At 38.8% G+C, this 25670-nt stretch overlaps 1 protein-coding gene across 1 annotated transcript in view; it reads left to right on the plus strand.

The window, feature by feature from the left end:
• LOC109702855 (uncharacterized) overlaps positions 1-25670 on the plus strand; it is a 59441-nt gene that overhangs the window by 19214 nt on the left and 14557 nt on the right. Inside the window, exons 2-3 of the mRNA XM_074053695.1 lie at positions 24980-25106; positions 25311-25359. Coding sequence (XP_073909796.1) covers positions 24980-25106; positions 25311-25359 — 176 coding nt within the window. The remainder of the gene's footprint in view (positions 1-24979; positions 25107-25310; positions 25360-25670) is intronic.

Consider the following 25670-nt stretch of genomic DNA (forward strand, 5'->3'; position numbering starts at 1 on the left):
TTGTCTGTTTTTGCTTTCATGGCTGTACTGGGATTTGAACTCAGGTCCCCATGTTTGCTTTTACCAGTTGAGTTTTGCTGTTAACCCGTTTATGTGATTTGGCTTTTCAAGATAGGGTCTCAAGAACCATTTGCTAGCATGGGCTTTGAGCCTCAATCTTCCTATTTTTCTATTTTTTTTTCCTTTTTTTCAGTGCTGGGGACCAAACTCAGGGCCTTACACTTGCCAGGCAAGCGCTCTTCCACTGAGCTAAATCACCAACCCCTCAATCTTCCTGAGCATCTCTACCTCCTGAGCAGCTAGGATTACAGGTGTGAACCATGGGAATCCTGGTTCTTCATGATATTATGGTGACACTAAAGTGTTGTTTGTGTGCTGGCTCAGGTTGAGATTTGTCAGAATTCACATTACAAATATTTACTTATCATTTAAAAGAAATTTGCACTGATTGCTTCACATAATCATTATTGATGCAAAAAATGGACATTTTCAAAATGTGTTGGGGAATGTTTAAGTTTACAAAAGGGATAATGGGAAGAGTTTTGGTTCAGGCCTGTAAAAAGGAATGAATTTCTGTATAAAACACTCAAGAGTAAGTGTTCTGTTTCACTAGATCAATAGGAGTTAGTTCAGTTATTTATCTGTCCATGGCTCCTTTCATGTTGTATCTGAATATAAGCTAGTGAGGTGATGCACAGTACCACCTCAGATATCTTCAAGATGGGGAATGGTGGCTACACAGAGCAAACATGCTTTGGACTGGCATCTGCAGTGGAGTCAGTGTGGTGGGACTCACTTGTGACTTCAGGTGTCTCCACTAAATCCATGCTTTATCAGCATTGAAAGCTGAGATACCCATTGGTATTGGAGAGGTTGGGTCTTTGAAGCAAATACCACATGTTTACTTCAGAGTGATTCCAAGAAAAAATTGTGGCACAGGTGAGAACTGTCAAATGATTCTGGATAAGAGCTTGGAAATGGTTGCGATTGAATTCATGGAGAAGGGATCTGTTCCCTGTTGGAAGGCGGGAGAATACTTTGTGTGAAGGCCCCAGCATGAAATTTCTTCATTGTTCAGGTTTCTCTCCTCTGTTCCTAGGAGGGAACTGCCATAGGCTGCATCTGAACAGAGACAAAGTCTCTAAGCATAGGAATTTGTTTAACCTTTGTTACTGAACTGTGGGTGAAATAGGCTGCTTTCATGAGTGGAGTTTTTCCCCCCTGTATAGAATCATTTTCTATAAAGTAGCAGTTTATGGAAGCAGTTAAAGTTTTTCTCTTGATTTGAGTGTAAAAATGTAATTTTCACTGTTGGAAGCAGAGTGGGTAGACTGATCAGATCTAAGTTTGCATGTGGAATTCTTCCTATTTTCTTTTTGGTGGGACTGGGGCTTGAACTCTAGGCTCTACCACTTGATCCACACCACCAGTTCATTTTACTCTGGTTATTTGGAAAAGATATCTCACAAATGGTTTGCCCTTCTGAACTCAAATCATAGTCCCCCAATCTCAGTCTCCAAGTAGTTATGATTATAGAAGTAAGTCTCCAGTGCCCAGCACAGGGGAATTCTTAAATATTTATAAATATTATCTGAATCTGTATGCAGCTGAATAGACAGTCCATTATTGCTTCTGGTATTTCCCTCTGATCTCTGCCAGCTCGGTACATTGATTTGACCAATAGGTTTTTTGTACATTCTTCACAATATTACCCTGTATTAATCTCAAGCAGAGTCTTACTTGTTTTTGTTTCCAAGAGTTTGAAAGTATTAATATCACCATTCATGCATTATTAATGGTGCATGGAAAAGGGGTTGTGGCGTCTTTACTAGTGGTTTGCACTGTTATGGCATGCATGGCTACATTTCAGCCTGTTTACTCACACTGCTTATGAAACATACATTAAAAGTTCACTCTTTGGTGTTGTTGATTGTTATTGATTTTTGTCCCTGAGTACCGTTTCGTGCCAGTATCAAAAGTCCTTTCCTTCACAGGCCAGAGAACTGGCTCCTGAGTCAGCTGAATGATTATCCAAAGCCAATATATAAAGTAGGATTTATTAGAGAGAAAGGAAAGGCTACAGCTAGAGAAGAGTCAGGGTGCCCAGAAGCCTGTAGCTCACTGCACAGGCAAAGGCTGGTGTTTTAATGGAGGTTCTAACTCTGGGTTAGGTGGGTTTTTCTCATTGGACATGGATTTTCAGGCTTTCTCATGTGAACTGGTTTGGTTTGCACCTTTATTGGAGAGGGGAAACAATCTTGAGAGCATTTTGCTCATCAGCCCTGTGGCAGATCTATCAGACTCTGTATCTCTCCTTTAGGATGCAGGAATGCAGGCTTCTAACTCCTCAGGATGCAGCAATGATATTGCTCTCCATGGGGGATAGGATACTCACTCATCTGCGTTAGGCCTCCAGACCCAACAGTACTAATGTGTCACTCATTTTCATGTAGAACTGTTGAAATATTCTTGTTGTGTAGAAGCATAGATATAGTCAAATATAGTAGGAAATTCTGTTAATATATGAATTTGTCTTCAGATCTTACATGGATATGTGCTTATGTATTTTGTTTGTTGAAACTTGGAATGGGCTAATTCATTTTGCTAAAAATTCACTCTTTAGCTGGGTGCAGGTGTCTCATACCTGTAAATCCTAGCTACTCAGGAGGCAGAAAACAGGAGGATAACAGTTCAAAGCCAACCTAGTCCATAGTGAAATTGCAATGACTTTTAGAGTACATTTTTTTTGTGAATACAAGTACAAGTAGAAACAAATGAAACATTTTTTATACATCCATTTATTAATTTCCTAATATGTTTTCTTTATGTGATCTAAGTTCTTACATTATTTTGCTTGTCTCTGGAGAACTCCTTTCAGCAATTTACAAAATTCAGATAATGGTAACACATTCTGTGAATTTTATAGTGTCTTCTTACTCTTCCAGATGCATGATTTCAATCATTTTCTTGTCCCATTAATTTGTTCTTCCTGTCCAAAACTGAGCACTTACAGTGATGGTTCCATTGAACTTGTTTTATATTCATCTTCATAATTTCAATATAATCCTTATAATGATTTCTTTTTCTCCATTGATATTTTCCTCTTCTTGCATAGTTTTTCCATTTTCCTGTTTCTTCACCATAGTTACTGAAAACCCTTTGATTGTACATTAGACAGTTTGTATATTGGTCTTTGTGAAATGTCTCCACTCACTGCCTGGGATTTTTTGGGAATCAGTACTCTCATGCTGAAAATGGAATTTTGGACCCCAGGCCAAAACTCCTGGGATTCCACATGCCAGGTCCAGCTACTCACACTAAATGCAAAATGAAGAGACATGGTGAAGACAAAGAACGGACAATTAGTACATGGCTAGGAAAATACCTTGGGAACAGGTAGAGTAGCACTCAGCTCATCTTCAGCTATCTGTGGAGGTAGGTTTAAATAGATAAAGAACTGGGGAAAGGGACCAAAGTTGTACATCATTAAACAATTCCATTCACAATTGTTTATTTTCTCACTTCTAGTTGGAGAGATTATGAAGTTGTTATGTGGAGTATGGTCCATCCGTAGAAGGGACCACTCTTGGGGTTTGTATTGGTTCTCTGTCATGAAAATATTATCTATCCTATCCTCCCTAGATTCCAAGGTTTTGCAAAATGACTGCAGAGTTAAGACTCAGAGCAAAGACCAATTCAAAATGGAGAGATACCATGTTTTTTGCTACTTCTAGTTAACTCATGTGCCACATAAGAAGTTCATGCTTTTCAACAAAAGCAGTTTGCCCAACTCTTACAATTATTTTCTATTGACAATCCACATTTCTCTGTCTCACCATATTTCTTGTGATTTGTTCACTGTTTGTGGAGAGTGCACATGATGCTATTTTCTTCACACATTGTACTTCCATTTTCCTTTTGCATGGTTGCCCACAACCTTTTGATTCTACTTTAGGCAGTTTCCAGAAGGTCTTTGTGAAATGAGTGCACTGCCTTAGATTTTTCAGAAATTTGCATTCTAATTCTTTTTCTTTGATGATGCACATTTTGCTGCCTCTTCATATATCTTTTCTTTTTCATTTTTCTGTAGAGTGGACATGTAAATACTAGATGGACAGATACCATAACATGTGATTATTTAATCCATTGTTGAGGTAGTGACATTATAGTATGTTTATCACCTCATGAACTCTGGGCTATAGAAATTTCCAGTATGGTTGTGGGAAATACACTGTTTCCTATGGTAGAACTTATACAATACTTTGACATTTGAAAATGGATATTACATTATCATATCCTCAGTACGAAAAGGAAGCAGAATTCTTCTGTGAATGTCATTGAGAGATCCTGATGGGGTATATGTAAATGAAAGGAACACATTTGTAGTTTCTGCAAAGCAAGCACCCTGGAGATTTTGGCTTTCACATGTGAATCCTTTGTACCTTCAGTCTTTTTCAGGGACACTTTAGGTTTTCTGACCTTTGTTTCTTTGTGGATTTCTGGTGAAAGAAGTTAATGCTTCTCTATTTTGCCTCTTTTGCCTTACATTGAGACAAAATGCATTGTCTTTCCTCTTAATTCCCTGAGTCTGAAAGAGCTACTGGCTTTAAGCTTCTTGTCTTTTTTTCTTATATGTATGTCTCAGAGTATGTGTTTCTATTCAGAATTCTGGAGTAGAAGTATGTGATTCTATTTTTTATGATGATAAGCATGCATTACTTTCAGTCCTATCCTTTATACACAATATTGAGAGAAGCCTACCAAAGGGTTAAGAGCACTAAAGAGAGACAGATGACCCACTGCCCAATGGCTTCCCTGTTAAACCTCTGACAATCTATATTCCTGGCTGCCTTGGCCAAATTATAAGTAACTGAAAAGTCTAGAAGTTGTGGTCTAACATGGCATATATTTTTAACATTTTTTTCCTATACATGATCTCCTGCCATCTCAAAAATGTTGCAGATTGTCAACAGACAGGAGTTATAAGTTTTACAAGGAGAATACAAAAACCAACTAAAGCAAATATTTATAAGGTTGACAAAAGTGATGGGAATTTAATTGCAAATATTCCAGGGAAGAACCCAGACTGTGAGTGACATAACTTGGGATAGCCATTACTAAAATACTTAAAAATAGTTTGGGAGTTATCAAAATATATAGTTATTTTCATTGAAGACAGAATTTTTAGGAAAATAATTATGACTGAGAGCATTATGGCAGAAACATTAAGTGCTCTTTGTTACAATTAGGAACACAATTACATAATACCTTTACCTGCTTGGTAAAGTTTTGTTTTGCTTTTAATCTTTGCATTTTACAAGGCTTATGTATTTGGGGAATATTAATACATTATAAAGGAGCTGGAAACAATTAGCATCACAGCTACATAAATGTTACATATGCATGTTCATTTAGCTTTTTTTTTTTCTTTTTGGAGTGAAATTTGGAAGTTTTCACTAGATTAGCTAATGAGTGCTGAGAAAAGCACTGAGAAAGGTCAAAACTTTAGATCTGTTATAAGTTAAGGGGACAGTGTTCATAATCCCAAATAGTCTTATATCCTAATGTACAAGTACATCTGATGTTTTTTGACAAAAGATATCTTTAGCTGGTCATTTGTGCATATGTTAAACTGAAACACTTTTAACTCTGCAAAAGTTTGTACAGAATTTAGATGAAATCTAGACACATAGGTCTACATACTTTTAGTCATAAATCTGTAGCTCACTAATTGTGTTTGAATTACTTAAAATAATACTTATTACATCACACAGATATAAAGTGGTCATTTAAGAGACTTTAACAGGAACAGATACTTAAATGAACTCTGATTTAATTAAATTTTTAAGTATTTAAAGTTTGGCAAGATCAACAGAAAAGACAAGTAGTTGGTTCAATAAAATCTTTCTTTACAACCATTCTTACTCAGAACAGATCAATATTAAGATTGCCTTGTTATTTTGTGGACATAGAGAATCAAGATTTAGTTTAAAATGACCCTAGAAAGTCTTTGAGGCAACTCTTAGATTACAGTCAACTTAATGTCATACTTTTAAGCTTTTATAAATTTCACTTATTACACATTTTTAAGACATACTCAGGGCCTTTATCTGATGTTCTGAACTTTTTTATGGTTTGTCCTTATCCCTCTTCCTTAAGGACAAACCTTTCTTTACAAAATCCTTTCTCATTTAACAGCACTTTCTTTTTCCCTTTAACTTTTCCCCACCAAAATCCCAATACCTTTCTATATTCTTTTCATTTGTTTACTTTTCTTTGTAACTTTTATTCTAAAATAACTTTTATAATAATTTTTTAATTAAATAAAATTGTTTTTCCATAAAATATTTTACTAGCTTTATATTTTTAATATATAGACCCATGAAGAAAGGCAACTTTAAACCATTTTTCTCTTTAATAAGTAACTTATAAAGACACATTTGGTAACAGATCTAATTCTAAAAGAGTTGAATGACACTTTAAAAAAATAAAAGATTAATGCGATTGTCCATAAAATGATGCCTATATTTTAGATAGTCCTGATTGATATAAACCTTCAAAATCTTTTTAAAAATTATTTATTCACATCAAATCTCTTTTTTTTTTTAAGTAGCTTCAGGAGAGGTGGGAGAGAAAAGAGCACAGAAGCTGTAATTCCTTTACATCAACTCTAAAATAAGAATAATCCTAGAGATGTTCATATACCCATATACACATATGTAAAATGTTGAAAACATTCTAAATTAGGCCTGCCATAAATGTCAATTTATTTAACATCTTAATATGTTCAACAGTGGAATAATACATAGCTTCTTTGTACAAAACAATTTAGGGTTTCCCACTGCCTCAGAACAAACTCTTTATTGGTGACTTCATGGTATGAAAAGTTCTTGCTTCTCAGCTTTGTGCTTGCTTTTTTTTTTCCCTTTAATTCAAATTTTATACTTATTTATTTATTTCATTATTCATTTACTCAGATGTGCATACATTGTTTGGGTCACTTCTCCCTCCTGCCCTCTTCCCCCCTCCCTTTCTGGCAGAACCTGTTCTGTGCTTTTCCAGTTCCATTGAAGAGTAGAAATAAGCAATAATAAGAAAGACATAGCATTTTTTCGAGTTGAGATAAAAACAGCTATACAGAGAGATTCCTAGAATTGCTTTCATGTATGAATGTGTTACAACCCAGGTTGATTTCTCTGTAGCTGATCTTTACACTGGTTCCTGATCCCTTTCTTATGTTGGCCTCTGTCACTTTATGGATTCTGTATTAATTCCTCTGGAGTAGGGACATTAAATGCTTTCATGTTTTGGGTTTTCTGTCTAACCCCGTACCTCTTGTATATGTTCACCCCTTGTCATGTAACCCAAGTCCTACAACATTTCTGTATTTGCCCTGGATCTAAAGACCACATATGAGGGAGAACATACGATTTTTGGTCTTCTGAGTCTGGCTAAACTCTCTCAGAATGATGTTCTCCAGTTACATCCATTTACTTGCAAATGATAAGATTTCATTTTTCTTCATGGCTGCATAAAATTCCATTGTGTATAGATACCACATTTTCTTAATCCATTCATCAGTGGTGGGACATCTTATCTGTTTCCATAATTGGCTATTGTGAATAGTGCTGCAATAAACATAGGTGTGCAGGTGCCTCTGGTGTATCCTGTGTTGCATTCCTTTGGGTATATCCCCAGGAGTGGGATTGATGGATCATATGGCAGATCTATGTTTGGATTTTTAAGAAGCGTCCAAATTTTTTTCCCGAGTGGTTGCACCAGCTTGCATTCCCACCAGCAGTGTATGAGGGTTCCTTTTTCCCCACATCCTTGCCAACACATGTTGTTGATGGTGTTTTTGATAATGGCTATTCTAACAGGGGTGAGGTGGAATCTTAGTGTGGTTTTCATTTGCATTTCCTTTATGGCTAGAGATGGTGAGCATCTTTTCACGTTGTTTTGCCATTTGAATTTGTTCTTTTGAGAAAGTTCTGTTTAGTTCAGTTGCCAATTTCTTTATTGGGTCATTGACTTTGGGAGAATTTAGATTTTTGAGTTCCCTGTATGTTGTGGTTATCAGTCCTTTGATGTATAGATGGCAAATATTTTCTCCCACTCTGTGGATGGTCTCTTCAGTTTAGAGACCATTTCTTATGCAGAAACATTTTAGTTTTATGAAGTCCCATTTGTCCATCCTTTCTCTTAGTTTCTGGGCTGCTGGGGTCCTATTGAGGAAGTCCTTGCCTATACCTATTAGTTGCACAGTGTTTCCTCTCCTTCCTAGACTAACTTCAGAGTTTCAGGTCTGATATTAAGGTCCTTGATCCATTTTGAGTTGCTACTAGTACAGGATGATAAACATGGATCCAGTTTCAGTCTTCTGCAAGTAGAAAGAATTGAATATAAATGACACTAAGAAAATTAAACAGATAAAGTTTATTATCCATAAAATGATGCCTGTATTTTAGGTAGACCTGATTCATATAAACCTCGAAAATCTCTCTCTCTCTCTCTTTTTTTTTTTTAAAAGTAGCATCAGAAGAGGTGGGGGATAAAAGAGAACAGAAGTAGCATTTCCTTTTCATAAACTCTAAAATAAGAATAATCCTATAGATGTTCATACAGTCATATACAGAGATGTAAAATGTTTGAAAACATTCTAAATTAGGCCGCCATAAATGTCAATTTATTTAATGTCTTAATATGTTCAATAGTGGACTAATATATATCTTCTTTGTACAAAATTATTTAGGGTTTCCCATTGCCCTCAGAACAAACTCTTCATTTGTGACTTCATGGTATGGAAAATTCTTGCCTCCCACTGTCTGGTTTCATATCCCAGAAGGCAGTCACCATTTTCTGTCAGCCGGCCTGCTCTCACTGAACTTTCACCAAGATTAGCAGATCTGTGTCAACCTGAAACTTTGCATTTTCTATCACTTCTAGCATCCCTTCATCCATCTGACTGCCTCACTTAAATCACAGTGATGTGCACTTTAGATGTCACTTTAGACCTAATCATTTCTTGATGCTATGTCTGAGACCATTCTGTCATATGTGTATACAAAATATCTTCCCAAGTTGAACTCTTTGAAACTGAGAAAAGACATTTGATCTCTGACAGACTTGACTCTCTGTACTTACAATATTTCCATACAATAAAAATATGGAGCACATAGTTTTTGAGTGTCTGAGGGAACGAAAGAAGGTAAGATACTTTGAGGATGAAGAGAGGGTTTTGCAGATTGATAAGGTTAATTGAAGACAGGAATTTACACCTGGGGCCTTGAAAAGATAAGAAACATTTCCCAAGCAGGGAGAGGAGAGAATTTATCTCCTATATTTTCAATAATATGTTTCCTCAGCTCAGCAGAAATCTGGAGGAAAGCTTTTACTTCTTTTGTTACTTTTATTTTTGTCTTCGAGTTTCATTTACTCATTTTTCTGGCGACATTATTGTGTGATTCTGCAATTTGAACTCAAGGTTTCTTAGGAGGTAGGTGTTCTACATATTGAGCAACTTTCAGCCTGACTGCATATTTGTAATCTTGTGGGTTTTTTTGTCTTTTTCACATTATCCTTTCTTTTTCCTGTGTTAAATCTTATTCTTTTTCATCTGTAACATCTCCATTCATTTATTATTTCATTGCTCTTATTTTTCTGATTATTTTTAATTTCACTGTCTATTTTACTTTTTGTTTTCATGTACTGCTGTTTTGACACAGGGCCTGCAACTTAAGGCACTGTATGAGCCATTTCTTGTGATGGTTTTTTTTTTCTTTTTGAGATATGTTCTTCTGAGCTTTTTCCCCAGGCTGTCTGCAAACTGCAATCCTCTGATCTCTGCCTCCTGATTAACTAGGATTATATGTGTGAGCCACTGGTACACAGCTGTATTGTACATTTTTGCATGGATATTTTTTGCTACTGTATAAGTATTCTTTAAATATCATATTTTTGGGTGTGTGTTTTAGTTTTTTTTTTTTTTAACACAGCAGTGGAGTTTGAACTCAGGGCCTGCCCCTGCTAGGAAGATGCTCTTCCACTTTAACTACTCTGCAATCCCTCATTTTGTAAAGGGTTTTTTCAGCTAGCTTCACCCAAACTATTTGCCCTGGGATAGCTTCAAACCTCAATCATTCTGACTCTGTCTCCTGAGTATCTAAGATGAGAGACTTGAGTCACTGATGCCCAGGTGCCAAAAACTTTTAATACCTGCCAAGACCCTTTCATTTGGAAATAATCTCAGATTCTTCACACTTTGGAATGAGCCACCACCCCAATGCAGGGGACCATTCTAATCACTCATTTGCCATTGTCCATCGCATACTGCCCTAATCTTTCCATTCTAACAGGTTACTTAGAGTTTAAAAGTGTTTGCTAGGTCCCAGTGGCTTGCACATGTAACCCTAGGTACTCAGGAGACAGAGATCAGGAGAAGTGCAGTCAGTAGACCTTACTCCAAAAGGAAAAAGGGCTAGCAGAATAGCTCAAATGGCAGAGCATCTGTCTAACAAGCATGGTACCATGAGTTCGAACCCCAACACTGTCCCACTGAAGAAATGTCTTAAAACCAAATCACAGCCTTCTCTCTGCCCTGCTTCCTGTTCTCTACCTTGTAGCAAAGATAACAGGGTCCCTTGTCATACCTTCCTTCATTTATAGTATACTTTCTTGAAGTATCCATGGGATGTGTCTGGATTCTTCCCCACAGAACATGGGGAAGAATCTGGGTGTCTCTTGATCAGTGACTCATGGGATGACAACACCAGGTCTTTCCTTCTTGTCCAGTAAGTTCTCAATGCACCTGGCCTAGGAACAACTCCTCTGATATTATAGGTTGTGCCCTTGGAAAAATGAATATGAAATTCTCTCAGCATATTCCTTGCCTCATTTCCTGGTGGAAAAAGGGTCTGCTGTCAAAAGTGGGTTTTGCTTAACTACAGTGAACGCCCAGGCTGGGAAGTGTAGGGAAAAGGGAGGAGGCCTCATCAACTGAGGGCTGTGGGTGAAATCTTATGTTTGCCTGACACTGCCCTGTAGCAGATCACTTCTGTTATTCAGATCCCAGATAAGGCTCCCAGATTAGCAACCAATAAGAAATGCTGGAGAGCAGAAACTGTAAGAAATGAAAATCAGAGAACCCATCAGAGACTGGTACAGAGCGGACATGCTGCTTAACTTAGGAAATGCCTTTTTGGCTCTGCTGTTTTGTGGATCACTTTGAAAGCAACTCTTTGTTACTTTGTCTCCTCTATTGACCTGTGCATGGTACCAGGGTAGTGGGTAGTACTCAAGCCACCACAGAAGCCTCTGATGGTGAGTTTGTGACTACTGTCCACAGTCCTGGGAGGATGAGGAGGATTCTACACATCTCGGTCTCAACTCCTAAGCTCTGAGCTCTGTGCCTTGGCTACATGTTGGTGCCACTCTACATTCCTTTTCTCTGCCCTGGTATGGGCAGGGACTTGGCAGAAGGCCCAACCCTAATATGGCAGGAAAATAACTTCAGGGAATGAAAAAAGATATGGATGTCAGTGAAGATCCAACTCCTCACCTATCTGAAACAATTCTTGAATCTTTTATTAGCAAGTGAATAAAATATACATGTAAGGTAAAAATGGAATGAGTGTCAAACTCACATGGCCTTAAGAAATTGGGTTGAAGGCTTGTAAATCTTGGGAAATGAAAACTGTGGTTTTGTATTTGCTGTAGAAAAAGGAAAGGAGCAAAGGATGCACCTTCAAAATGGACATGATTTTCAGAGGTAAATGACACTTCAAATTACTCAGAAAGACCCAAGTTCCACTAAAAGCCAGGTTTACTTTATTTCACCTGTAAAATTTGTGACTAATACCAGGTTAGATTACTACCTTGATACTTTTTTGGGACTATCAGGTTGCCTTATTTTATACTTCGAAAGAACTATTGTATGTGGTATAACAATGCATATTATTTCCTTAGTGTCTCTCAACACTTTTTGACACTGTTTGAACTTGTCAATTCTTATAGACTTGCTGTAGACCTGTTAATAGTGGTATACACTTGTGTTAAGTTGAGTGTAAGGATGAATCTGTTTTTCCTATGTGTATTAAGTTTTACATATACACGGCAAGTTGGTATATAAAAAGATAATGTTTTTGTCATAAACTCTTGCTAACAGGATATAAGATATTTGCATGGAGTTAATATTTATATATCTTATTTTAAAATCGTTTCCCCTAAAATTTTGCAAACTAGTTTCTAAATTTGAAATTTGCTGGATTTTTGACTTCTGGAGTTTTAGCAGAACTCTCTCTGCAAAGAATGCCAGTTCTTGCAGAGAGGTACTTGAGAAATTTAAGTTCTTTGATACCCAATGATAAAATCAGAGGAGCTTCCCAGGGCTACTGAGCTCTTAGGATTTGATCTTAAAAGTTTCATTCAGTGTGGCATCCTTTATCTACCTACAGCTTCTGACTATGATAGTGAAAACATGATGTTTTTGTTTTCATAAATGATTTTTAAGCTAATAAGAATAGGCAGATGGAAAGTCACAGGTCCTTGGGATAACCAAAGTCTTTGTAATGAAGACTCCTGGAAGAATGCATGATGCAGTTGTTTTGTCTAAGAAGAAGAAAGACACTTTGTGGAAACCTCCTTCTTTGAGACATTTAATTTGTACCATGGTTCATGCATGACATTGAATCACCTTTAGTGCAGCTACCTGAGTTCTCTGCTGTTTGGGTTCATTTATTTTACATGTTTGGTAGTGGAAGCAAATGAAAAGGAAGATGCTTCTAGGCAGACATGTGATATGAATTTGGTTTAATGAACTGTTCTCACTGTTTTGATGTTCTTTTGATTTCATAACAGAGACTCAGGTTTTCAGCTGTTTGTCACACACAGTATGTGTCAGTGCTGTCATCTGTGATATTCTACCAAAATATATTTGCCATTGAATTGAAAAAATTTCTTCACAGACTGATATAGAATCTTTGTTATCTATACTTCAATTTTGAGGATGTATGTTGTGTGCTGGTGGCTCACACTGGTAAACCTAGCTATTCAGTAGGTAGAGATTAAGAGGATTGCTGCTTGAATCCAGCCTGGGAAAATAATTTGTGGTACTCTATGTCAAAAAAAGCCATCACAGAAAAGGGCTCGTGGAAAGACTGAAGTGTAGATCCTGAGTTCAAACACATATGCATTGGAGCTGTGTAGCCTGAGAAATGTCCCAGGAGCAGGAGCATGGCAAATGTGGTGATAATGCAGTATGCCATGTGAATTCCCTCCACTGTTGCTCCCCATTGGATAGCTGGTGCAGACAAACAGCCACTCTGATTAGCTAATGGATACAGAGACTTCCCATGCCCCTAAGTGACGGGAAGGTTGTGGGTAGGGCCCTAAGCTAGTGAGATGAAAATCAAAGAATCCAGCAGCCCTTGCCAATCAGGCTTCTTTTGTTGGAGATATGTTTCAGTTTGTGGGATAATTACATTCAGCAGATCTTGTCCTGGCCCCCTGGACCTAGCCGTGCTTGAGCCATACCTCCATTCCATTTTGCTCTGGCTATTTCAGGGATAGAATCTTGTTAATTATTTGCCCAAGTGAGCCTGGAATGTCAAACCTCCTGATCTCAGCCTCCCAAGAAGGTGGGAATAGAGGTAGGAGACAGGTGTAAAGCTCAGAGGAAATTGTTGATTGATGATTTTCTTTGTAGTCTGATAACCTCTTGCTTTCTTTTAATTTGTGACACTGCTTATGAGCATACCTATTAAGGACTTTTATGTCTTCATGAACAACTGACTGCTTTATCATCATGTATTCCCAATGTCTCCTGTAATATCCCTTAGGATATTACAGGACCATAGGGAGGTCACCTGGACAGGTCAGAAGCAAGAAGTGCTGAGAGGGTGGCTGGGCATCTACAGTGCTGGACTGTTGGATCCAGAAGCAGGGGTGGTTTTGACTGTTTATTCCATTATGAAGTCTGCACACTGATCATACTGTTGGGCCCTTAGGTCCACTGACTCCTGGAAGGTGCCTATTGGTCTGAATCCTTGTCTCCTTCCTGTGTCCCTATGTTGCAACTTGTTCCCAGCCCACAGCCCTGCTGAGAGACTCTGCCTGCAAATCCCTGTCCCACAGACTGAGGTGGCTGGGGATTCTCCCTAGTACTTATGGAGTTTTTTATGGAACAGGGTGCTCCTATGCAGGTTGGCATAACTCCTTACTGAGCTGTGGCTTCCCTTTGAGTTATTCAGGTGCAAGGGAAGCATGAGCTAAACTCTATGCCCTATCCCCTCAATCCAGTGCTTCTCAGCACTGCCAATAAGTCCCTAAATTTCCCACACATTGCCAGGCACATTGGAAATGTGGCTGGCTTCTGACTCAAGAGGCCACTTTTTGTCCTTCCTGACTTAACTGTTAACTGTCTACAGGTGGTTTGTAGAATATAGTTTTACAATGAAATGTTGATCAGCTCATACTCTGACTCTAACAGAATTACTCGAGGTTATAATTCTGCATTTACAGAGCACGTGCAGGTGCTCGACTGCTTGAAGCATATTTCCAGCCTATTTCCTCTGGTTATTTTGTAGATGAGGTCTGGTAAACAATTTTCATAAGTTGACCTTGACTACTGATCTCAGTCTAAACAGTACCCAGGTTTACAGGGAAGAGCTACTAGGAACATCCTGGGTTTTTAATTTTTTTTGCTAGTTTTTTTTTTTAAACTGCAATAAGATTTGAACTCAGGTCCTCAAACTTGCTAGGCATGTGATGTTACTCCTTGAGTGACTCTGCTAGCCATTCTTTGATGGTTTTCTTTCTTAATTTTTTTTGACATAGTTTATCTTCATTTTGTTGGAGTCTGGATCTGAGTAGCTGTTTACTTCATTCCACTCTGGTTCCTGTACTAAATTTTTGCTGCGGGGAAACTGGTTTCCCTGTTTTTTCTGTCTTCCCATCATTGTCGTTGGTGTTGTTACTGTCCCTGTACTGTGTGCAATTAAGTATTTTCTAGCTTGTAATTATAACAATGGTAATATTTAGAATGGAAGGGTGAGCTGAGATGGAAAGCAAGAAAGAAATGGGAAAACCAAATACACAGACTGGAAGGAGAAAACAGAACAAGGTATCAGACAAGAAGGTTTCAAAGGTATAAACAGGGAGCTTTAGTGTACTAATCGACAGCAAGCTGAACAGACACTAGAGAGACAGAGGATTGAAAATCAAAAATAAAAAAGATAATAAAAATAAAAAATAAGTAAATGAAAGAAAAATCTATATATAAAAATGTATTAAAATAAAGTGAAAAAACAGAAAATTTAAAAAAAACCAAAAAACCTCCAAGTTCAAATGCAATGAAGTTTCAGTCTTAATAATTTAGGTGTCCATCTCAGTCTCCAATCCTAGAGATGGTGCCTCAGATGTTGTTCTGTAGTTGTCTCATCAAAGGAGACGCATAAAGTAGAACAAAACTACACACACACCCACAAAAAAACCCCCACCAAGTGTCCCAAGTTCAAATGCAATACAGTTTCCGTAAGTTTTTCAGCTTGCAGGTGTAATTCGGTTGTTCTCTCATCAAAGGTAGGGAGAAAAAGGGAGAAAAAAAAAGTTTGGAGACAGTTCTGAGAATGGTATCTGCGGCTGTGGCTTGCCTGCCCACTGCTGTCAGCCTGTTGTTGCTGGAGACGTTATTTATGCAGATCTCAGGGGTGAGCTTAGCACTCACCTGGCCCTGCAGGCTTTGTTTGCTCAGATTTCTCCTGTGTGTGAGCCTCTGCTACAAGCTTTCCCCTTTCCAAGCACACTGGGGAAAGTGACACTGCACCCGTGTTGTCAGGCCTGTGTGTTTATTTACAGTTCATGCGGGAGGTGGGTCTTCCCCCCTCTCCTGTGTAGTTTTCCTCCCACTGCCACTTTCACAAGCTTTCCTGCTCCTGCTTACTGGGCGGTGCTGCTGCTCCTGCCAGCTGCCATATTTGTTTACAGTTCATGTGGGAAGTGGGTCTTCCCTCCTCTCCTGTAGAGTTTTCCTCTCTCCGCCATTCTCACAAGCTTCCCTGCTCCTGGTTGCTGGGCGTGCGCCCCGCTCCCACCAGAGGCTCTCCGGCCCACCCAGCTTGTTTATTTACAGTCTCAGGAAGGGTTCCCTTCACCCAATCTTCAGCGCTCAGGGCGCCCCAACCTCTTTCCAGCATGTCTTTATTGCTCTTATTGCTTATTACTCAGTTTCTCTTTTTTTCCCTGGGTGGGGATCTGTCTGTCCAGGGGGCTATGCTGCTCTGGCCCAGGCTTGTCTGTGGGGGAACCGCGGTACCGCGAAGCTCACCTGGTTCGTGTCTTCACAAGCCTTCTGGGCGCCGGCGACTGGCGGCCCAGGGACCTTCCTTGTTTCTCCATTTAACGTGAAGTGGAGATTCTCTGCACTGGCTGGAGGTGTGGAGGGGTCAAAGTTATGCCTTTTCTCAGTGATTATGCCTGCAAAGTGTGTCTCCAGCATCTCTCCAAGATTTCACTATAGGAGGGTCGCTTTCTGCTTCCTCCCTCTAGCCGCCATCTTGGAATCTCCCTTAATTTTTTTTGAGATAGGGTCTCAAGGAATGTTTGCTATCATGGGTATGAATCAAGACCCTCCTCATCTCTGTCTCTTGAGCAGCTAGGATTACAGCCATGAAGCACAGGTGCCTGGGTTCTATGTGATCTAATGGTGAGGCTAAAGTGTGATTTTTATTTCTTTATTTATTTTTTGGATGACTCAGGCTCAGATTTGTCAAAATGCACCTTACAACTCTTTACTAATCCTTTTGAAGATTTTTGCACTGATTACTGCACATGATCATTTTTGATACAAGGAAAGGGCATTTGGAATGTGTGTTGGTGAATATCTGAGTTTACAAAGGGGGTAGTGGGAAGAATGTTGGTTCTGTGCTCTTTTTCCAGGAGAGAAATTATTGGAAGTGTGGGTTAATTGCAGCTGTTTATGATGGTTACAACATTCAGAATACATCATTCCACCACTTTCCTTTGGATTCAGGTAGTTGGTTAGACAGTGTAATTTGAGCCAATGAAGACACGTCTAGGAGGCCCAGAGTCAGAGAAAGACACCTTTATGGTTTTTTTTCCTCAAAAAGGTGGTGTATTTGGAAGGTGGTGTGGGTTTGTAGTGTAAGTTAAATTTTTTCTTCATTGTGTCAGTTTCTAGCACAGAGATTTTGATATTTCTGAGGCAGTGGGAGTGTATTTGGTCTTCTTCTGGAGCTCTATTCTGGGAATGTTTGAATATACTCTAATGACTTTTCTCAGGCTGGTACTCTTCCTCTCTGACTTTGGGAAGGTGACTGGTGTGACCAGAAAGAGAAACCATGTGTCTGTTTCACACTGATGCCCAGAATTTGGAGGGACTGCTCTCAAGTCTGGATGGTCTCAGAATTGAAGTGTAGGATACTCAGTTGCTATTTAAAAGTTGGTTGATGTTGATAACAACACATATTTGTTATCAGAAGTGATGGCAAAAAAAATACAGCACAGGTCATAATATTTGGTGTCTTTGGGGGAATGTTTCGTAATGTTACCACAGTGTCCTTGCTTGATACTTCTGTCTTGCGTGAGATTAATTTAGGGAAGCCACTGAAGTTGGGTAAAAGTGAAGCATAGTTCATTCTCCTGTGCAGCACAAGCTTGTCCTAGAAACCTAACTGAGAATGATGGAAGATGCCAGAAAAGACAACAGACAGAAGGCAAAACATGCATAAAGCTGGGGCCATGTAGACATGCTGCTCTGATGGAGACATACCACCTACCTCTGCCTCCAGTGAGTTTATTATATACAGTAGCAACAGAAGGCAGAGAGGCAATTTTTGGGATGGGGGCATGACACGGAGATCCTTGGAAACATGAGGAACCTGTGACAGCTTCTCCAAATGTAAACATTAAATGAAAAAACTGCTGTACTACTATTTGCCCACTTGTGCAGCTGAGGCTATGCCAATCCAAGTGTGCAAATTATTGGGCATAACTATACTTGCTCCTTCTCTGGTTTAGGACTGTGCCAAACTCAAACACGCAGCTCATTTAATACACCTGTTGGCTTCCCACAGTTCATTAAGAAAAGAGTAAACATTGAAACGACTTCATAAGTGGCAATTAGGCATAAATCATGAGGATATACTAAGCAAATCTAAAATTGTGGAAGAGGGATCACAAGGTTTCTGAAAATAAGCATAATAATTAAAGCATGTCAACGTGCATTGACAAAGGTCAAGATAGCTCACTAAGGTGACAGGATGTCAGAAGATGATTCTGAGTATTGCACTAACCTTAAATGAGTGTATGACAACAATTTATGGACCAGTAGATCTTTAACAAAGACTCAAACCCATAAACCATATTCCCAGTGGCGAGGTTGACATAAAACATTTTAGTTATGTAAAGTTGCCTAGTGTTTTTCCCTATTAGCAGAATATTCCTTTAGGGCAGGGGTTGCAGGATTGGTTATCTGTACATTATGGGTAATGTAAATTTACTAGGAAATTTTGATAGTGTACTTAAATTGTTCACATTCATCTTAATAGCAGTTCCCAGATACCAGTAGAAGTGTAACTTTTCTCATGTATCTATAACATTATTCAGTCTTAGGACACCTGGTACTACTTTTATGGGAACAAATAGTAGGGATTCATAATGGAATGTGCTAGAATCCCAGTGTACAACATGCAATAAAATACCCATTCTAAGGTTATACATATTCCATAGCTTTGCACAGCCTACATGGATACACCACACAGACCATAAGTCTGTATTGAGTTAAGAGCAGGTAAGGATTTGTTTAGCTTTGGGCATTAGACATACTTTGGTTCCTCTCCTTCAATAACTGAAATGATCACCCCTGTGTATTTTCCAGGATGGAACTTTTACCCTAGTCTGTTTAAGGTTCTGACCTAAACAAACTGCCAAAATCATGAGACCTTTTTCCAGGATACTGCCTACATCTGTCTTTTCTTAAGCCTATTCTTCAGGGAATTTCATTATAGAAATGTTACATTGTGATTCCACCAGCTCTATGCATGGAAAAACCAAATAGTGTCCAGAAAATAGCCCCAAAGCACTGTGAGTCTCAACCTCAGAGAAGAGAGAGCCCTCCAAGGAGGTCCATGTCTGTTCTGCTTTCCAGTGAGTGCTGTAACTCTTCTCTGTCAACTCCTCCTAAGTAGTTTTCAGTTGTTGGAGCCCAACTAGAAAGGAGAGAAATTGCAGAAACCACCTAGTGATCTCCTTTGTCCTGTATGAATGACTAAGTGTAGAGTTACCTCATCCCTCTAGTCTCTACTGTTCATTACACATGGACATCAAACCAGCATTCGTACTTAAATATGGACAAAAGTGACAATCACATGTTTGAATGAAGAACCAGCAGTCTCCGATACATCCATCATGTATACATACACTAGAAAAGAAATTTAGCCAGATAATTCATATTGACGTAAGAAACTTGTAAATAATTATCCTTTGAATGACATTCTGTCACCTAATGTGACTTGCACGTAGCGTCACTGTAGCAAGCAGAACCTAAGTCACCACAGAAGCCTGAAATGCTGAGTTTGTAACAGGCCTCCCAGACTGTAGGAGGTTGAAGAGGTTAGACGTGCTCTGAAAAGGTTTGTTAAGACCTGGGCCTCCCTGGAGCAGCACTGCAGTTTGTCTCCTCAGTTGCCACTAGTGCAGCTTTGACCTTGTTCTTCTCCACCCTGGGGTGGGACTGTTCAGATGGGTGAACTCTGGCATCCTGTCCTCTATGTGCAGTGACATGGCCCAGGCCCAGGCCCCTGTTAGGACTCCTCAGCATCTGAGCTCCAGGTCTCCCCAGCCTTCAGTGGGTGAGAGGTTGTTGCTTCCTACACAGGTGAAGCTGTCACCCTTGTTGTCTCCGCTTCATCCCCTATGCTTGGGGAATTGCCGTTTGCCCTGACTAACTGTCTAGTGTTTAGAAGCCAGTCTCAGTCCACAGCCCAGTTCTTCTTGAGGCTGTGAATGTACATGTGGGGATCATGGTGAAGGGGAGATCTTGGAAAGTTGTTGAAGAGTTGAAGTTTTTGCCCTCTCTGACATAATGGGAGTTGTCTAGATAGTATGTTAAAAATTAATTTCAGACAGAGTCAGGACTGACCTTATTGAAGTCACAGTATCAGGGCAGCACCAACTCTGAGGTCTGCAGGTTCCCAAGAGAGGTAGAGCAGGGCTGTGCTTACTTTGGAGGAGCATACTGTAGTTGAGCACTGTGGGAGTGGAAGGACAATGGAGGGCACACCATCAACTCCTGGACCAGAGATCTTTTCTCTTGAGCTGAGACTGTCTTACAGCTGACCAAAAAGAAGCAGTTGTTGTGGTACCTCAGGTTGAGAGTAGGTCATAGACTTCAGGTGTGTAAGATGGAGACAATGTTCAGGAATGTTTGCTTATTAAGTGTTCTGTTTCTGCTGACCAATAAGGTAATATTTTTGAGGCAGAAAGTGGGAATACCAAAAGTTTGAGCCCTATCTTGTTTCAGGTTTACTGAGGATAGTCATCTAAGTGTACTGGGAACATGAAATATGGTGTTCTTTAATCACCAGTGTTTTTTATGATTACTTTGCTTTGGTAAGATTTCATCTGCTTGCCTTTTCTTTTCTTGTGGTATGTGCTTTGCACTCAGACTCTCACACTCCACTAGGTAGGCCCTCTACCACTTGGGCCTCTGTACCAGCAAGTTGTTTGCATTTTCATTAAGAGAGTTGGTCTTCCAGAATGTACCTTGTGACAGCTGAAAAGCCTGTGAAGTACAGTGGAAAAACAAACATTTGGTTCTGTGTGCTAGAACACAGGTTTTATTAACTTTGGTGTTTTCTTGAACATGGAGTTGGCATGACGCCTACAGCTTCTCTTGTAATTAATAATTGTGCTTCTTATTGGTATGTTCTTGCAGATTTTTTTTTTCAGCAGAACTGAGCCTTGAACTCAGGTTGTACTCCCTTAGTCACTCCACCAGTCCTTTTTTGTGAAGGGTTTTTTTCAATATAGGGTCTCACAAACCTTTTACCCAGGATAGCTTGAAATCATAATTGTCCTGGTCTCTGCCTCCTGATAAGTTAGGATTACAGGTGTGAGCCATTGGTGCCCAGCTTGTTCTTAGTTTCTTGGGTGATAATGGGTGGATTGTTGGACAAGGTGTGAGAAATCCTTGTCCATAAAATGAAGTGCCTGATACCAACATGGTGTGACAATGCCAGGTCACACTTGCCCTCTCCCAGAAAGTGCTCCTTCTGTGAAATCAGAGGCTCTCTCTTTAGATGCTGAATGTGTGGTTTTCTGAGCAGAATCCTGGCTGCATGTCCATATGAAAGAAACCGTGCATTTGGAAAAGCAGGGTGCATATCCTGTTTTAGTACAATGCATCCCCAGGTGGGGGAACATAAGGTCTAGGGAGGAAGACTGGTCTGCTAAAGGCTGTATTTGAAATCACTTATTGGTCCTGGCACTCTACCAGATGGGTATCTGTTCTCCTGTCACACAGATCTAATGTGTCAGGGCCACAGCACTGCAGTCTGTGGTCTTAGTTGCCTGCAGTGAATTGTGCACTGGATCTTCTCTGGAGGGTATGGAACTGTGAAGGTGAGTAGGACCCTGTCATTCTGTTCTGGATAAACTGATCCATCATGTAGCCATGGGTACTCTCCCTAGATGAGGTGATGATGGGAAGTGGCATGTTCCTACCAGGAAAAGCTGTGGTCCTATTTGTCCCCTCTCCTACCAAACTCCTTAGGGTAAAACTGATGGCCCTGAATTATATACAAATTTAGGATCAGTGTCTTGAATCCACAAACAGATGCTACTTAGAATTGTAGTAAATCCCTAAATTTACAGAGAATTCACATTGTACAACTCACAGCAATGGCGGTTCATTTGCCCTTGGGGTTGAGACTATAGGGGAGATACTGGTGACTTGTTGAAGGTTAATGAACATAATTGATAGCCATTTTGGCCTGTGTCTAGACAACATTTTCTAAAAGTGAAATGCATATGAGGTAAGACTGAGGTACTTAGGGTTTCCATGGCAGGACAACCCCACCACCAGAGTGTGTAGGTATTTCAGTGCAAGAGAAAGAATGACTGTGTTTTCAAGGGAGGGGCAAAGAGTATTATAAAGAACATGGGAAATGATCGGTTATGAAGGAGGCCATATTAGCTCCTGGATGAGAGATCCTTAGCCTTGAGACTGTGTTTCAGGCGACAGTAAAGGAGGGGTTGATATAGTGGCTCAGGCTGAGGGTGGGCCAGACAATTCAGGCCTGGAAAGAGGAGATAATTTCATTAGGAAACTTTGTATAGTTAGTGTTCTTTTTCCACAGATCAAGTAAGATGCTGAATTTGAGGTAGAACATGGAAGAATCAAAATGTGTGCTTCCCTTGTTGAGTATCTAAGTATGATGGGAACATAAAGGATTGTGGGATGGTGGTATTAACCACTGGTGTGATCAGGATTGTTTTGGTTGTGTAAGTTTTCAGTCGTTTGCATTTTCATTCATAGAATCTAACAGAAAGACAACTTTGGGTTCCTGCTGCTACCAGAATGCTTTTGCATATTTGAGAATATTGGTGTGCATTTAGTAAAATTTTTCAATCTGGTTATTGTATCACTTTCTGATATTCAGATGACCACAACTTTTGAGACCTTTGGAAATTGATTAAATGATGAAACACATAAATATTTGACATTAAAGGTGATGGACAAAACGACTGACAAAACACGGGAAATTATTCAGTGAAATAATCTCAGGATAGTTCTAAAATACATAGAAAGATCTGCTCATCCATGCAGAGGAGGTATATAGATGCCATGGTAGATGTGAATAAAAAGGCCTGTACTCACATTACTACAGTAGATGGCTACCACTTCAATCTTTCCTTACTTTTTCCATCTTGTCCACTAGCAAGTTTTCTACTATTTTTGACACTTTGGTATTTGAAAAGGCATTTGATATATTCCATATAAAGGCCCTGTGGGTGCTGTGTTTGAGTATATTTCATAAGCAATGACACGTGATATTGAACTTAATTTTCACATTTGTTTCAGTGGTCATGGTTTTGGGGTCTGTTCATGATGTCTTCTCCAGGATGTGATAAATAGTTCTCATTAACATTCATAACACATCCAGCGGATATTGGATACAATTTAGGACTTTGTTTCGTAATTAGAATTAGAGAAATGTGAGTGGAGAATTTATCTGTCTTATATATTTGGATTTTGAATGCTTATTTTACTCAGCTAACTCATAAATCAGGGAAATAGATCTTGATTTGTATGTGTTGTTTTATGTTGAATACACATGTGAATTTCTCAGTCACATTCTCATTCATTAGTGTATGCTGTACACCTATCCTTTTCTTTTGCTTATATTGAAGATATTTGTCCTTGTTCTTCTTTTGCCTCTCTAATATATTAATATTCCACATTCATTTTGTATGTTCTTGGATAGTGACTTTCAGAATTCTTGATTTTTTTGTGTCTCTTTTGACTGAGGCTTCACATATTGCTCTTGAATTGCAGAGGTGTACCATGATCACATTGAACATATTCTAGTGCTTCCTCAGTTTATAAATGCTGGGATGACAAGCCCATGACACAATAACTTCAAAATTATTCAAATTTCATTCTTCCTATCTCCCAATGCAATTGGATCCTTCTCCATGACAATGGAGAATACAATGTATGTTTGAAAGACAAAATGGATTTGCACTTTCCTTGCATTTTCCAGGTTTTGTGCTTTTAGCCACCAGTTTATGATGTGTTTTTTTGTCACGAATCAATCTCTTTCATGTAGTACAGTGACCTTGAAAATGTGTGTGAACTTTGTTTTTTAATATTAGATAGTAGGTCACTTTGTGTACTTTCGCTTGTTCTCTCTGTCCAGTTCTTCATTATTATTGTTTCTTTTTTGAGAGTGTTTCTTCTTATATAGATTACTCTAATGTTTAACATTTGATCATTGTGGTGGAATTACAAGATTAGGCCTATATGAGTGGTTCAAAGCATCCACTTATTTGTGATTGTTGTTTGGAATTTATACACCAATACACTTAGCAAAATAGTCTTGTTCATGAGTTTTAAGGTGTAGTTTGAAATTACAAAATTGTATACATATAGTATGATATGAAGAGTTGGTATCCAGCTATTTCTAGGGACACATGATACATTTTTCCTTCCTATGTTGTGCCTTAAAGTGCTAAAGCAAAAACTAATTTTATTTGATCCTTCATGAGTCTTATTCAGAATGAAGTTTGCATTGGTGTATAAGAAACCAGGTAGAAGCTTCCAAATGTCCTCTCTTGATACAGTCAACAAGGAGAAGCCTAATGCAAGAAGAAATGTTTGATAAGAGATATTAAATATTATTTGTCATACCAGCTTTCTATTATTCAGAAGTGCACTGTGGGTTATGTTACGACAGACTCCCTGGGGTGAACATTGCTGAAATGTGCAAATAGTCATAAAAAGTATATATAGAATACGATATTGTTGGAATAAGTTGCTTCCGGACACTCGCCTCTTTCTGCAGTTTATATTAGGTTGGGAAATTTCATCCCATTAGCAGTTCTGCAATAACAGTGGAAATGAAACTTTTATTTCTGCATTTCTAATATTATTCATGCAATCTCTTTTCTCCTGATATTTCACTAGTGGGAACTATGTTTAAAGAATTTGTTAGTAGATTGCTACAATCACAGTGTATAACATGTAAGTTTTGTGACCTATTTAACAAGTAAGTCTAGGGGAGATGTCAGAATTGCGATAAAATGCCTGTGAGTATAGATGGAGGATGAGAGTATGACAAAAATGAAATGCACTGAATATGTAAAGACAGCACCATGTTATGAATTAATTATGCAGAGATTTTCTGTTTGCACTGCTGTGACACTCACAATTCTTTTAACAAATGTGTGTGGGACATTTTAGGAGCCCCTGACCTTTGAGGATGTTGCTGTGAACTTCACCCTGGAAGAGTGGGGCTTTTTGGATCCTTCCCAAAAGAAGCTGTATAGAGAAGTGATGCTAGAAACCTACAGCAACTTGTCCTACGTAGGTAAATATGGCATCATTACATTATTCAAACTATGTACTACTGTTCTGGCTCCTGTTGCCTTGTGTGGTGTTTAAAAAGGTACAGAAATGGTTCCTATACATGCTTGATCATATTATATTATGAAAATAGCTGAGGTCTCAAATTGTTCTCTCTTATTGATTAAATACTAATGATTTCTCTTTGTCTATATCTCATAAACAAAAGAAAATGTAAATATTGAAGAGGACTTCAGGAATCCCAGAAGAAATATGAGGTAATTTCTACTCATAACTGAAACAGTGAACATCAAATGTGCTATGACAACAAGTTTGAAACCAAGGAAATGTGGCTAAACATACACTTGTAAATTGCTGAAATCAGTGAAAAGTTTCTGTATGATTGGGAAAATAAGTTAAGCATCCAGAATCAGAAAATTCAAAACCTGATATGTGCCAGTATTCATAACATGTTTATCCAAAGATGTCACAAGGGATACTGTCCAATTGCCCAATATATAAAAATAACCCCACTGTATGCACACTTTTTTAAGTATATCATATCAAATTCCATCAGAGTTGCAGTATT

The sequence above is a fragment of the Castor canadensis genome, chromosome 14 (genome assembly GCF_047511655.1).
Source record: "Castor canadensis chromosome 14, mCasCan1.hap1v2, whole genome shotgun sequence".
NCBI lineage: Eukaryota > Metazoa > Chordata > Mammalia > Rodentia > Castoridae > Castor > Castor canadensis.